This window comes from Enoplosus armatus, chromosome 1 (assembly GCF_043641665.1).
Source record: "Enoplosus armatus isolate fEnoArm2 chromosome 1, fEnoArm2.hap1, whole genome shotgun sequence".
Classification (NCBI taxonomy): domain Eukaryota; kingdom Metazoa; phylum Chordata; class Actinopteri; order Centrarchiformes; family Enoplosidae; genus Enoplosus; species Enoplosus armatus.
Window position 1 is genome coordinate 22,011,337 of NC_092180.1, and position 15,333 is coordinate 22,026,669.

Consider the following 15,333-nt stretch of genomic DNA (forward strand, 5'->3'; position numbering starts at 1 on the left):
AACAGATTTAGTCTTCCTCCGTGAAACTGAGGCATCTTTGTGTCTGTAGCACTTTCTTGCCAAACACAGTTTTGAGAATAATCACTGCTGGGCCAGATAAAGTGAACAGGACAGCAGGGGGACAGGACAGGAAGATTTATCAAGTAGGCCTCCAGAGTTTATTCTCAGAGCTGCATCTTTGTTTTTCCTTTTTTACCCATTCTATTTCTTAAATGCTGTTTTTAGAATCAAAGATATTGAGTACAATGACATTTAATTCATGTCTAATCAGTTATATTGTCTCATGATGAAATTACAGCTTTGCTAATATGAGCTAACAAAGCCCACAATTTTGGGCTGATTGTTAGTGTGGACCACCCAGAAATGGGTAATCATAGAAGCGGCAGTCACTTTGAGGGGAAAACACAACGTGCCTTGCAGAATATAGGCTACACTAGCTACACCAACGAAGCCAGTAACACTTAACGATACAGAACATAAAAATGTGTTTTGTTACTAAGGAACGAATCAGGAATGACCTGATTGAATGAATCATTAATGAGTAGTTCCTGGAGAAAAAAAAAACGACTTTCAACTCTTAAAACTATTAAAGTCCAATCAAAACTTCCATAATGTAATGGTCAGATAATCATGAAGTAACAAAGAACTATATTGTAACTACTCAGTATGTACTTTAATTGGTGGTGCACAAACATAGTAACTAATTATTAAGTAATTAGTAATGAATGAGTGGCTAATAGTTCTTATGAACTATAAGAACTAATTTGGAACTTATGAAGAAAGTGGTCAATATTCTAATTCACAGACACTTCCGAACTAATCATTACCTAATGATTCATTAATATAGTATCTCCCAGTCTGTTCTCTAGTAACTCATCATTTTCTACTATATAGTCCTCAATTCAGAGTTATTCAGGACCTACTCATTGACGATTCATTAATTATCAGGTCGTTCCTGATTCGTTCCTCTCTTGTTCCTGAGTATCTACTCACATTTTTGTGTACCATATCTTAGTGTTAACACTAAGCCTGCTCTATGATTTCATGCAGGATTTGGGGAGCATTGCGATGAGTCACAGGAGATGTGAGTAAGCAGTGGGAGTAGAGCATTCATAAAATAAATTGAATGTAAATCACCAACAATCCGCAAAAGCCATATAGAGTTGAACAGTGCAGAAGTTCACATGTCACTCAGCAGTATGACAAATTTAATGTTTTACATTGTAGATTAGGCTGCTGTCTTTATGTAGTATGATGTAAATAAATATGAAATAAATAATAAAATAATATAAAGTAAAATATGTTAATGAACCAATAAAATGTAAAATAATGTAAAATTTTCAAATTGGAGTTTATTTTTTATTTAAATTCAGAAATTCCCTTTTTTGGTTGTATTTTAAAATGGCATTTTTAGACGCTTGTATTTCATGTCACATCATGTCACTTTTAATGACTTTCAGCCAATCACATGCCCCAGCTGTCCAGCACTAGCCACTTAGCGAGATGCTAGCCCCTGTTGGCTCGGTCACCCACAAGAATCTAATTTTGTGCTCTTCACAGTTTTGTGTCATTTTCTGAGAAACATCTTCAGAGCCAAAACACAGCTGAGGAAACTGTGAATTAACCAGTTGTCTGCTGCCGATAACACTGTCTCTCCACTTTGATGTCAGCCTGGCTTGTTCGCTGGCTAGGAAGGAAACATGTACAGCTTTGTTAAGCTAAAACAACAAAGGAGATGTTAGTTACTACAGTCTGTCTGTGTGCTGTTTATTTGCAGCAGCAGCCTCCAGTTTGATGATTCAGAATTACTTTGACATTGCTATGGCTCTTGCTCACAGGAGTTAACTAGCTAAATGTGCTGTTGATGAGCTTGTTTGCTTAAGAGTCAGGGGGCATGTGATTGGCTGAGTTGTTGGGAGGTGACAACACCACTGTCGCAAAAAATGACATGAAAGAAAAAAGAATTTAATGAGATAAAAACAGACATTTGAAAACGGGCATTTTTGAATTAAAAAAAATAATAAACCTGCCAAAATATGAATTATGACATAACATTTCGTAATATTGAGCTAAGAATCCATACAAATATTTCACAATGTATTGGTTCATTTTGAACATTTTGGGTCTCCATAGTACTATAAGTAAATAGACATGATCATACAAAAATGATTCATGTATTTTTGGAGAGAAATAATGATTGAAATGAAAATGAATAGGCAGATGAATAGTAGATGTGATTTATTTCTCCCAAAAAATAAATATTTTGCTTTTGTGTCAGCTAAAATTCGGTGAGTATGTGCAATGACTGTTTGTCAGACCAGTTTTAGGTGCAGTCTGTGGAGCCCACCACTGAACAATTCATTTTAGGTTTGAGCTTTTTCATTTTTTACTTATTTCTCTCCAAATATATATTTACCCTTTTGTGTGAAACCCATCATATATATTTTCTACTAACAGTAAATCAAGTTTTTGCAAACAGCTATCACATTTATCTTAACTCCTAATTCCTAGTTCCTGATATTCAGGACATTATTGAGCTTCAGGCGCCTGCGTTAACCCCGCAGCTCTCTGCTAATCTCTTATTGTTTAGCTCAGAGCATGTTGCACCAGACCCAAACACTGCCATAGATTTTTTTTTTTGCGCACTTGTAGTTCAGATGGCACCGTTAAGTGTCTGGGCTTCACTTGCTCTCTGCAAAGACAGTTAGAGGAGGCCAGAGGGCTCACTGCAGCTCACCGCCTCATCTTGGCAGTATTGGCTTCATCCAGAAAGCCACGGGACAAGAGGATTTAATACAGAGCTGCAATGCTCCTCTCCAGAGGGGATTACTGGAGCAGTGCTGTGGGAAATGGACCCCCAGCACAGCTACAGCCAGGGCTGCCACACATGTGCAAACAGTGTATACACATGCACACAGACAGACGAGCATGGTATTTTCACTCTTTCACATTCACACAGCTCCCTTGCTAACTTGGCCAATGTCCGTTCACCCATGCTCTCTCTCACACACAAACAGCATCACACTACAGATGAGGTTCTTATGCTTCATATAGAGTACATATTCCTCATTCACTGTCCTGTCAAATCGTGCATTTTCCCCTTCATCTGTTTCCCTATCTCATTTTTCAAACCATCACACACAATCATAACCACTTTACACTCAGTGAGCAGAAAAATATAAAGTCCTGCACAATCTAATGTAATCCAATACAGTAGCTGTGTAGTGAATGCTACATATGTGAAACAGGTAATGTTGACATTTTGTGCACTGGGCTCCATGGCAGTTTTGGGGGAATGTTTTTTGTTTTATTGGCTTTTATCATATTGAGAGGTGTCCTTCCATATACAGTATGTAAATAGGGTGGACAAAATGCCAGTCTAAGTGTCACATAGGGAATATTTTTATTGTAGGGCTGTTTAAAATTGCTTTGCATAGTACAGGTGTTTGTATTTTTCTGTCCACATAGGATGTATTCACTCATCCAGATGTACAGCAGCTCTAATGCGAGGTCCAGTTTCTGTGTTTATTAATTGATAAATCACAACAATAAAGAAAAGAAGCATTTACACACTGAATCAGCTCTTGTTTAGCAATCCCATAACGTTGACAGTTTGTGGTGTGTGTGTGTGTGTGTGTGTGTGTGTGTGTGTGTGTGTGTGTGTGTGTGTGTGTGAGTGTGTGTGTGTGTGTGTGTGTGTGAGTGTGAGTGTGAGTGTAGAGGTGCCATCCATGGCTTATTTCACTTTCTGTGGAGCATATTTTGGTACCTTGCCAGTGGGAGGAGAAGTGCAGTAGGGGGAGTGTCATTGGCAATCAAGCAGCGCACTGCAATTTTGGAGTCAACATTGACAGCATTTTGTGCCATCTGCCTGCTTGGAGTCAGTGAACTATGCAATGCACTGCACATGGCGCCCCCTTAAAGATCCCTCCATGTCACCTGTTCATATCACATTGCACAGAAAAAAATCAGATTATTTCAATGTTGCCAGGTAGGCAGAGTGAAGATTAAATATCTGACGCTTAGCTGCATCTGTCAGCGACAACAACTAGCTTGCTGTGGTTAATTAACTGAAAGGTTTTTCCTTTCAGTTAATTAACTCCTTATGCAGCTGCCTGATACAGCTATCCTATACAGAAAGTTTTCCATACGCAGTTCCTAATGTGAGTGGTGTGCATTGGCTACTTTGATGAAATTATTTTATTTGACTAGACATAACCAGAAACACCTTATACTTGCTTTAATTGCCATAAAAGGATATATATATACAATGTGGGATGTATGTATGTACAACAAATAAAAATTGTCAGTGAACATTTTCAGTATGAATATTTTGCAAATAGGTTGAGTATGAATGTATCGTCAAAAAAACATGGCAGTAGACATTGTGCAGATAAATGTGTAGGTTTTGTTAATATGTAAACACAACCACTGCTTTTACAGGAGATAAGAGGAGCTGTCGTGATTGGTTGTGATTGTTACTAGCCCCTAACATACCCCGGCTCAATGACAGCATCATTTTTTTTTATCACGCACCCACATGCAGCTCACCATCACCATCATCATATCCACACACAAAAACATACACAACAAACAGGGCTACACATGTTTTTGATTAAAGCAGACATTGCCTCATACTATACAAGGAGGCTGCTGCTGTGCATGTGTGGCTGCAGGTTAGAGAAATGTGAATACAAAACCCAGAAAAACCAACATTTTATGGAAACAGAAGCAAAGGAAAATGGAGAGAAAGACCGTTATGGTAGAGAATCAAACTATGCATGAGATTTCTTGAGATAAGTTGGATTCTTTGAGAATTTCATTTGATGTAGGCTAAGGGGGGAAAGTAGGAAAGTGTATTATGTGGGAGAATTGAGAGCATGTGTGTGTGTGTGTGTGTGTGTGTGTGTGTGTGTGTGGATGAGCTGGAAATGGGTTTCTGAGAAAGAGGGGGTGTGATAGCAAACACAGGAAGGGAGGGCGGAGGATGAGATGAAAGCTAAAGAGAAAAGACATTAGGGAATGTGTACAAACACATGGCACACTAACAAATATGTATGTCAAAGTCACCTAACCCCTGTCCATATAAATACATGCATACAAACAATACATAGCATTTTATAGATGTATACAGCACATTCATATAGGTATATATGTATATAAATTGTATTTGTATACATTTGTATACAAAATATATAGCCTGTATTTTCACCATACTTTACTCTCACATACTGCCTTGCTCTCATGAATAAAACACTGGCATGCATACACAGACATAATGTACATTCACATACATTTGTGTACGTACACACACACACACACCCTGTGCAGACAAAGGCTCTAACATAAACACATCCCACCCCACATGCAACATCTGCATACAGTACAGACACACTTGCACCCACACCCACTCTCTGTGCCAGAGCTCCACACCAGTGCAGCTGAGTGGAGCATTATTTTCCTGAGAGGGCATGGCAGATGAGGGCTGGTGGAACTCTGAGCTCCGAAAATGGCATTAAGTGCTGCACAGATAGATTACAGAAAAAGTTGTAGTTTTTAATGCTAAAAAAAAAAAGAAAACAAAACAACTTTGCATTCACATTTTGCTGACAGAGTGTGTTGTGTTTTACTTTGTTGCTCTGCATACAGTATCTGCTGGGGAAAATTAAAAAGCCTTAAAATCCTACACATTAGGTCATGAAAGAGGTAAAGGTAAATCACAGAGGTGTTACAGTTGGTGGAGAAATGGTTGGTGTCACTATGTGTAACATATTTGTCCACCAAAGCAAAGAACCAGGGTAATTTCCCAGTGGCGTTAACTTTGGCTCCATATATATGGATACTTTTCTTTGTATAATATACAAAAACTTACGTGAAATTTGATTTTATGTGTAAGCTGAGTTGTGTGTGAAAAATAATTAAAATGAAATGTGAGTGTGTCGTGTGGAGGGGCAGTTAAAACCAGGCCATATTTCTACATTTTAGAGATTTGTAGTGATTATGGACACTCCTCTCAAATCTGGGACTGATCCAGCTAAACTGGGATAGCCTTTAGCAAAAAATGTTAGCATTTTTGAAGTGACTGTATATGATAGAGGGGTTGTCTGACACAGATAGAGAAATCTATAGTAGTAACACTAGTATAACTGATTTAAATGCCAATTAAACTCAAAGACAGGTGAGATTCTGGGTTTAACTCCATGTCTCTTTTATGCTGTGTTTTGTTGCAGAGATTTGTTTGCTGACGCGGGGGAGAAGGACAGCCAGTGTCCGAGCAGACACGTACTGTCGTCTGTATTCGCTGTCTGTTGACAACTTCAATGAGGTGCTGGAGGAGTATCCTATGATGAGACGGGCCTTTGAGACTGTTGCCCTGGACAGGCTGGATCGTATTGGTAAGAAAGTAAAATTTAAACAAATTCAGAAGGTATTCTTGAAGATGATTTATTACCATAAACAAGATGCTATAATGGAAATTAAAACTTACCAACCCTTCAGTGTGCATTGTTAGTATTAGTAAATAAAGCTTATTATTAATCTCGTATTAACCAGTCAGCACATCAATGAGTATACTTCATTACTGGGTTAGGAGAGTATCACTGCATATCTGTTTTACTCTCTGCTTTTATTTACTCATGAGTGTGTATGTTCAGCATGGCACACTGAAACTGAAAAACAAAAAATATTTCAAACCACAGCCAAAGCTCTCAGACAAAACTTTAGGGCTATAAAAAATGTTCACACTGATACTCAATGACTGAAATTACTTTCAAAGTCATCTGCATATAAACATGCAGATAGAGCTCTGGTTTTGAAATCCCTGCGTGACTTCTCTTACGCATACAATTGATATTCTCTCCGTATCCATCACTGTTCCCAGGCTCAGCCTGAGCAGATGAAAAATTCACAATGAAAGGCACGCCTGTATCATCACTCAGCCATCGCTGCATGCTCTGTTTTATCCTCAGCTATGTTTAGAATGGAAGATAGAGAAATTGCTTTAGGGGGTCTGTTTGTAGAAAATGGCTGCTTTGAGAAGATGTGGTGGGCTGATAGTGATGTTTCTATGAGATGGTCTCCTGCATATGTTCTTTCTCCTGGGCTTGATGCTCATGTACACCCTTCTTCCTTAATAATATCACTCACACAGCAATGATCCACAAATGAATTACTGTCTTGATGGACTTTCCACAATCTGATTGGAGGTCTGCAGGTGATAAAGGGTCAGGTGGTGCCAGGGTCAAGCTGGATGCAGATACAATACTTCAGTGCAACACCTTTACTTAACTACCACCAGTCATAAAAGAAAATGGAGGGATTGATCTGGGCCTAATTGCATTTACAATATCTTCGGATTTCATAGCCTTTTGTTAGCACCAAATTGAAAATGGCAGTCATGTGAATTAACCCTGTCACTCCTAGTGCGACCATTCAACAATGACTAATGGACTTTGCGGTCAGAGTTGCACACATTTATCTGAGAGGTTGGGTCAGCAGTTAGTATGCCTGCCATAGTGACACACCTCCAACTTGTCTCTTTGACCTTGCGCACAGCTCACAGGGACTTCAGTGCATGTGTTCCTAGGGTGGAAAGTGAAGGAGCACAAACAACTAGGAGCAAGCATTTGTGAAAAGAGACTTATACTGAATGTCACATTTTGTCATTACTGTTTTTTCACAGCATGACACAGAAGTTGCAGCATTTTAGAACAATCAAATTTCAAGTTTATCTTGGATTTTTAAGATGCTGACCTTTGATATTATAATTAATAACAAGAAAGAAAATATGACACCAAAGAGATAGCTGTAGACTTGACCCTTTATCTCAGTGCAGCTCCTATTCTATCACAGGCTGGACCTGCAAATTGTGGTAAAATGTTTTTCCCCTGTGGAATCACAGTAAGAGCTAGTCAAACATACACCACCTACACCTTAGGCTGTCATGCATCCTGAGCTTCTGTCTCTGGGTATCTCCCACATATCTTTTGTTGTTTTTCTTATTCTGTGTTCTTTTATGCTTTGTCTTTCCCTTTCTGCTCCATCCCTCAGTCTCTTTTCCGTCCTTTTCCCACTTGTGATTTTCAGGCACACATTTTTTCTTTATTTTCTCCCGTCATAGCTGTTCCTGTGCTATTTTCTTCTATTGGAAAGGGCTGTTGGAAAATAGGATGGTTACTCGAGTACACCCAAATGTCAACCTGGTTCTAACTGCCGACAAGATTTATGCTCATTCTCCTTTTATCTCTTTCTTCTCTCACCTGTCACTCTCTATGTGTCTGTTTTTGTGTTTGTGTGTGCGTGTGCTTTTACAGGCAAGAAAAACTCCATCCTGCAACACAAGGTACAACACGACCTCAGCTCTGGTGTACTCAACTACCAGGAGAATGAGATCATCCAGCAGATTGTGCAGCATGACAGGGACATGGCCCACTGCGCCCACCTAATGCAGAACGCCCCACCTCAGACACCTCCCTCACCTACCCCTGTCATCTGGGCCCCCCTCATCCAGGCCCCTCTCCAGGCAGCAGCCGCAACCACCTCAGTAGCCATTGCCCTGACACACCATCCCCACCTTCCACCAACTCTCTTCAGGCCTCCGGTTTCTGTTCTGGGATCCCTGAAGGACCCTTCCAGCCGGCTTAAAAAGTTCCACACATTTGTTCCTCCATCCACAGCACCTGACTCTGCTGGGGATTCTCCCTCTAGCACACCCTCTAAACTGCGCACTGGGGTGGACATGCCATTGCTGGCCTCTTTTCGGGCCCAGCACATGACATCAGGTATAGGGGCAACTGGCTCTAGCCAACAGGCCTCAGGTAGCAGAGGCCAGCATGGACCTAGTGGGGCTGGGTGTGGGTCCAGTGGAGGAGGGGCCTCTGCCTTCCCCTTTGCTCCATACTCTTCCTCTGATTCACCCTCATCTAGTATGGCCCAGCTACACCCACAACCACAGCATCAACAGCCCTTTCGCTCCAGCACCCCACCTCTCTCAAACCTCTTCCACCAAGGATCTACAGGTGGAAGCACAGGGTCAGGAATAAGTGGAGGGGCTGTTGGAGCCTGTGGTGGTGCTACAGGGTGGTCTTCAGGTGGAGCAGTCGGTGGGTCTGTGGAAGGAGCCACGGGAGGAGACACTGCTTGGGCTGGAGAGGACTTTACAACTGGAATAACAGAAGTGACTCCTGGGGGGCACTTTGGGTTGGGAGGAGCTACTGGTGGATCAGTCGGAGAGATCTCAGGGGAATCAATGGGAGGGATATCTGAAGGATCAGGGGCTGCTGCTTGTGGCAGGTTAGCAGGTGGGGCATCAGGTGGATCAGTGGGGGGTGTTACTTGCGGGCCAATAGGAGATGCAGCCAGGAGATCAATAAGAGGGACTACTAGAGGATCAATAGGAAGAGCTTCTGGGGGGTCAGTGGGAGGATCTTCTGGAGAATCACTGGTAGTGACTACCACTGTAGGATCATTAGGGAGGGCTTCTGGTGGATCAGTGGGAGGGGCCTCTGGGGGGTCCATCGGAGTGGCCACTGGGGGACCACTTGGAGGGGTTTCTGGTGATTCAATGGTAGGGAATCCTGGAGGATCGTTAGGAAGGGCTTCTGTTGGACCAACAACTAGCCATATAGGAGGAGGTTTGAGTGGGCCAGGGGGAGGGGTGATTGGAGGACATATTGGCAGATCAGCAGGAGGGGCAATAGGGAGCCATATAGGAGGGTCCACAGCTTGTCCTGCAGGAGGGACTTCTGGTGTAATTACAGTTGGACTTATTAGTTCCTCCCGTTGTCAGAGTCCTATATCTACCGGCTCGTCCAGCCCTATGTCTGGTCAGCTTCTCCATAGCCAGCCACCACCCAAGCCTCCTCAGGTGGCTCCTTTGCAGCAGTTTGCTGGGGGCGGCAGGACTACCAGTGGCTTAAACCTCTTCCATTCCTCTCCACAAGGCTCCCCATCCTCCAGTAGAGGACAGCACAGCCAGCAGCCTGCTGAGGGCTCCCCATCTTCCCTCAGCCATTTTAGCCTGGCAGGCCTCCAGTCTGGCTTCCTGCCTCACCAGTTGTCCCTGGAGAGGTCTGCCCTGGCCTCCCTGGCCCAGTATGGTTCAGCAAACGCCTCCCCCTGCCTTACCCCCGTGGCGCCCAGTCCTACTATTCAAAGCCCAGTGGCAGGCAGGACTTTCCACTACAGTGACCCCTCCAGTGCCACAGGATCCCACAGTTCTCTCCTCATGCCTCAGTCTTCTCTCCCTTCTCAGCTTCCCAGCCAGCCACACACTACAGGGAGAGATTCTCCACTGGGCCGTTTTTCCGAGGACCTAATGCTTTTATCCAGCTCGCACCCATCTCTACCCCAGGAGGTGGCCCAGGCCTTAGGCCACCATACTCCTCGCTCCTCTGTGGAAACTGGATATTACCCCTCACCCTTTTCCTCACCCACTCTTGTGCCCAAACCCTGTAGCTCAGTGCCAGGGCGCATGACTCCTCCAATCCAGATGTCTCCGGGGCACCCTCACCAGACTCAGTCCCCGGGGGCCTCCCCAGCCTTGCCTCTACGGAGGGGCTCTGCTGCCTATTCATCAGATCTAGAACCTCAAACTGTCCGCTCTAAACTCCCTTCCAATTTGTGAGGATTGATCACACCCTCCTGTGCTCCTCCAAACTGAAACACACACAAACTATCTCCATGTGTGGCATTATTTTCTTTCTGTCTTCAGACTTCACTGTGTTCCACCTCTCATTTTACCAAGATCTTAAATTTACTGTGATTTAAAAGACACTTTACCGGGTAACTCGGAGCTCTAGAAAACTCTATATTTGTTTTATGCTTTGTCCTCTTTTTTATTCATACATACTGTATATAGATAGAGATATATTTAAATGATAAGTTAATCAAGGGACTAGGAGGGTGTGAAAAATGATCTCCATTTAAAGGACAGTCATTTTCGTTATTTCTTTAACTATGCCAAATTCATCTGGTGATGTTTGGGTAGACAGATTCAATGGACTACACAATAATACTCTTTTTCAGCAGGAACCTATGCACTAATACCTGCATGTATAAAGGCTTTTTGTGTGTTTCAAAAAAAATATCTACATTTTTAGCTAAAACAACATATTCAAGACAGGCTGACTCTTGTACCATCTCATACAGGATCACATATTGTTGATCCTTAAATGTGTCTATTAGATTGTACTTATTTATCCTCTGTATAAACTTTTGAAAACCTTACGAGAGATGGAGAAGAAATTTTAGGAAACCAAAAAGACTTTTCCTGTGGGGTAATAATTCACCTCCTCTTGGCCCGTCAATCTTATTTTATACCACTTTATTGTAATTATACTGTGTTTTGAAGCAGGGGGAGAGGGGTTCAGCGAGCTACCCTCCATTTCAATATTGAGACATAACAGTATGTGAGCGACTGGCTTTCTGCAGAGTCCTCAACCATGTCCTAACAAGCTCACTTTGTCTTCCAAGCTCATGCCGCTAATGTGTGTAGAAAGCTTGTGTTGTTTTTCTTCCCGACTGTGTGCAACTGTTAATGTGTGAGTGTTAGTGAGAATAAGTGTGTGATTCAGTGGAACAGTTGGATACAAGGCAAGACTTTTCCCTGGACTGATCAAAAGAAAGCTTGCCTTTTTCACTCAAAAACTAGTACTTCCATTAACCACAGCTTGTGTGTTGGATTTTGTAGCACTCCGATTTTTCAAAAATCAAAAATAGTTCAATATATAATAGCCCCAAAACTAGACTGTCAGTCATTGAGCAAATACAGTACACAAGCTGAAATATCCGAAAAGTGCTGGAAATGGAAATATGCCACTTTGATTTGAGCATCATTTCTTCTACTGTAGCTGCTATATGGTCAACCTAGACATGTTTCTTCATTGAAGGCTAGAGACAGAGTTTGAGATGTTGAATGTATGTACAAAAGTGAAAAGTAAGTACTGTAGCTATGGTAGCTGCACTGAAGGCACAGTGCATCAGGGGGTTAAAGGACTGTTACATAACTAAAAAGGTAATTGGTTCAATTTCTTTGACAGACATTTTCATCAGCAGCCATTTCTCCTGCCAAAGTGTCCTTTAGCAAGACACAGAACCAATACCGACTAAATTGTTGGAAGGCAATCTCAGTATATGACTCAGTACATTTCCTAAAACAGCCCACTCTTTACTGCATATTCACCATAAAGTATTGGCGTACTGCTGCGCTGCTTCTGTAACTCTGAGAAAATTTGCTTTCTTTTAGCACATGAAGGTGCAGGGAAGATTTAGATAACCATTGGTTTGAGTTTTTTTTTTTTTTTAATGTTCTGTGCATTATTGAAAGATTTTGACTTCAGTTTGGATTACATTGCTGCTGGTATTCCTGAATTAATACAACATACACAACATACATGAAGCAAATCTAGATTTAGCTCTTTGGGGTCAAAAATTAAAGATGGGAATAGGTCCATCATATACAGTATGTGTATTCATTCTGAATCTGGTGGCACTGTCAGAGAGCCTTACATTGGTCAAGAAAATGTAATACACAGCAGAGGAAGGTATCACTGAACTCCCAAAGGAGAGGAGCAGTGATATGCTTCTACATGTTCATCTGTAGCTCATCACCAAGACAGACCCGGGTCCCACTCAGACAGCTGAGTCCCTAACTCAGTCACAGCACTCAGCCACAGCAGCCTAATTTAACAAGACATGTCTGTAATCCCTTGACCCTCGCAGGCTATCATGGACTCACACACAGAGGTGCACAGTGACCATGCTTTCCCCTCATTACAGTCCCCAGAAGTCCCTATAATAAGGTACAGCAATACACATGGCATGACACACAGCTGCGCGAATGCACATTTGCAGACATGCACATAACCGCAAGATCACACAATGACTGCTCCTGGAAAAAATAAATAGAAATATTCAGTAATCATATTTGTTATCCACATAATTTTATGTTGTTGAGCATATCCTTGACTGTATTTGCAGAAAGCAAATTTATTACTGATTGATTTTCCACTTGCATTCAGATCAGCCAGGCCACCTTCATGATTGGGAATTTAATGTATGATTTTTGTTGAATACATACACTCATGCACTGTTACCCATGGAAGATATTAATATAACATTTACAGTTTTAATTATTTTTCATCCATTTCAAATAATCTTTTAGTCTTCGATCATTAGTATCTTGCTGGAAATGTGGAAATGTTCACACATGTACATCACTAAATTCATCAATAGCTTCGTAAGGTATTGGGGCAACACTATCATAAATATTATTTCATTTTTGTTTGAATAACTGGTCGGACATCATTATGTGATGTCAATATTATTCCAGTACAAAAATAATTCTACAAAAGAAATGAATATGGGAAAATATCAGCAAATATCAGCAATCAGAATTGCCTCACTTGTCCACTGCAACACAACCGAAAAACATTACTTGTGTTTTGCAAGTACATGCGAAACCAGCACCTGAATGCAATGTGTCCAGGCATGTGTTGCTATTCATTATGTGCAATATAGAATATCAACAACTGACTTAGAATTAGACGAGGTAGAGAGAGAGGGGAAGTGGACACAGCAAAAACTCTGATTATTTGGCTTATCATTACAGGATCACTCTTTAATTAGACGTGAAATCAATAAGGGATCATAGCTTTTACCTGGATACACATGACCTTTTCATGGTCGAGTAGGCGTTTGTAATGGCTTTTTGTTCTACTCTCCCACATTTAACACCTTGTATACATATTCAGTAAACAGCTATCTGAAAGGCTCTGAAATCTAGCCCAGGACTCTTTAGACCCCCATCCAGAAGGGCAAAGGGTGAAAGGGACAGAACTCTGTGACAGAAACGACAGCAAACACATATAACTGTGTCACCTCTGGAACACTTATTCTCTACAAAGAGTGTAGGTGTTTAAACCTTGGTCTTCCTGTATTTGCTAGCCTTGCACTGTACAAAAGCAGACAGACTGCTGTGCCTTGTACATCAGGAAAAAGTCCCTCTTTTTTTCCTCACAATATGACCTTATGAAGGCGTGGAGTTGGAAAACAGTTTGTGCGAGACAAAGACGTAGATGTGAGGAAACATTGATGCACTGAGGGAATGATGTAGCCTGACTTTCAGCCACAGGGAAGACAGGTAGACAGGTACCCCACGGGTACTCATGCTGACGGGGTACTTGTTTCTTCGGGGACTTTCAGCATGTCACCCCCTTCCTTATGATTGTTCCTGAGTGCTCGTGGACATTTGCCAGTGTGGTATTGATTGGAAGGATATGAGGGAAAGCTTTGAGCGTAGCTATCTAGGTAGCTGCTAGTGTTTGGATGTATGGGTGACTGTGTTTCCCACGCTGCCTGGCAGGGCCAATGGCTGGGGCTGGACACTGTCAGAGGAGGGTGGGACGGGGAGGCACAGGTCATAGCTTACAGAGAGATAGACACCGGACAGGGATTGATTAGTTGGCCTGAACCTAGTCTGGTCCATCATCACAGATAAGTGGTTTAGGGGAGGGTTGGGTGGGCGCACAGTGTATCAGCTGAATCTGTCACTGTCAATCTGTATGATGTCCTGTCTGTTTCATCTGTGCCAACATCTTTGCAAAATCTCCTGTCTAGGGCTTTTTATGCAAGAAAACTGCCAATTTTTATGAAATTAAGAAAAGCAGTTTTTGATCGATGACCCTGCAGCTTTTAAATGATGTAATGGAAATGAAAAGGGGTTTCATAATAATTTTCTCAACTCACAGAAGACCATGTAATCCTTCATTCCAGTAAAGACATGAAAATAGAGTAACAAGATTTTCACCTGACAGCAATGTTTATTCTTCTAGGTGATTTGCTATTTCCATCCTCCCAGACTATTTGCTGCAGCCTCATCTGTAGCGTAATATAGTATAGAGACAGTGTTTTTTAGAGGAATCAGCTGGGAATTAGATAAGGAGGCTTTGAAACTTTCTGTCTTTGGAGAGAAGCGAATAAAGGAAAACAACTGTGACTCACTCATCACTCATGCAGGGAACTATTTTCATTACGTCTCCCTGTGTCACCCATCTAAAACATGGGGAGGAAAACGGCTGTGTGTGAGCAACAGAGGAAACAGCAATGAAGGGCAGATGAAGGATCACGACAGCTGCCAGCGTTGTGTCCAAACGCTCCAAGCTAGTATGTTCAGAAATCAGTTCAGAGGAAATACTGGAAAAGCACCTGACATGTCTGTGTTTGATCCTGTAAGGTATTGTTTCATTTTAACATCTTGCATTGGTATGAATCAGTTGCTCTATTTTAACCGAATCTAATCTAGGTCAGGGCTAGCTGGTCTTGAGAATGAAACTG

At 41.8% G+C, this 15,333-nt stretch overlaps 1 protein-coding gene across 1 annotated transcript in view; it reads left to right on the plus strand.

The window, feature by feature from the left end:
- hcn4 (hyperpolarization activated cyclic nucleotide-gated potassium channel 4) overlaps nt 1–10,624 on the plus strand; it is a 63,387-nt gene extending 52,763 nt beyond the window's left edge. Inside the window, exons 8-9 of the mRNA XM_070930615.1 lie at nt 6,231–6,395; nt 8,313–10,624. Of these exons, the coding sequence (XP_070786716.1) occupies nt 6,231–6,395; nt 8,313–10,624 (2,477 nt within the window). The remainder of the gene's footprint in view (nt 1–6,230; nt 6,396–8,312) is intronic.
- Nucleotides 10,625–15,333: the final 4,709 nt, after the last annotated feature.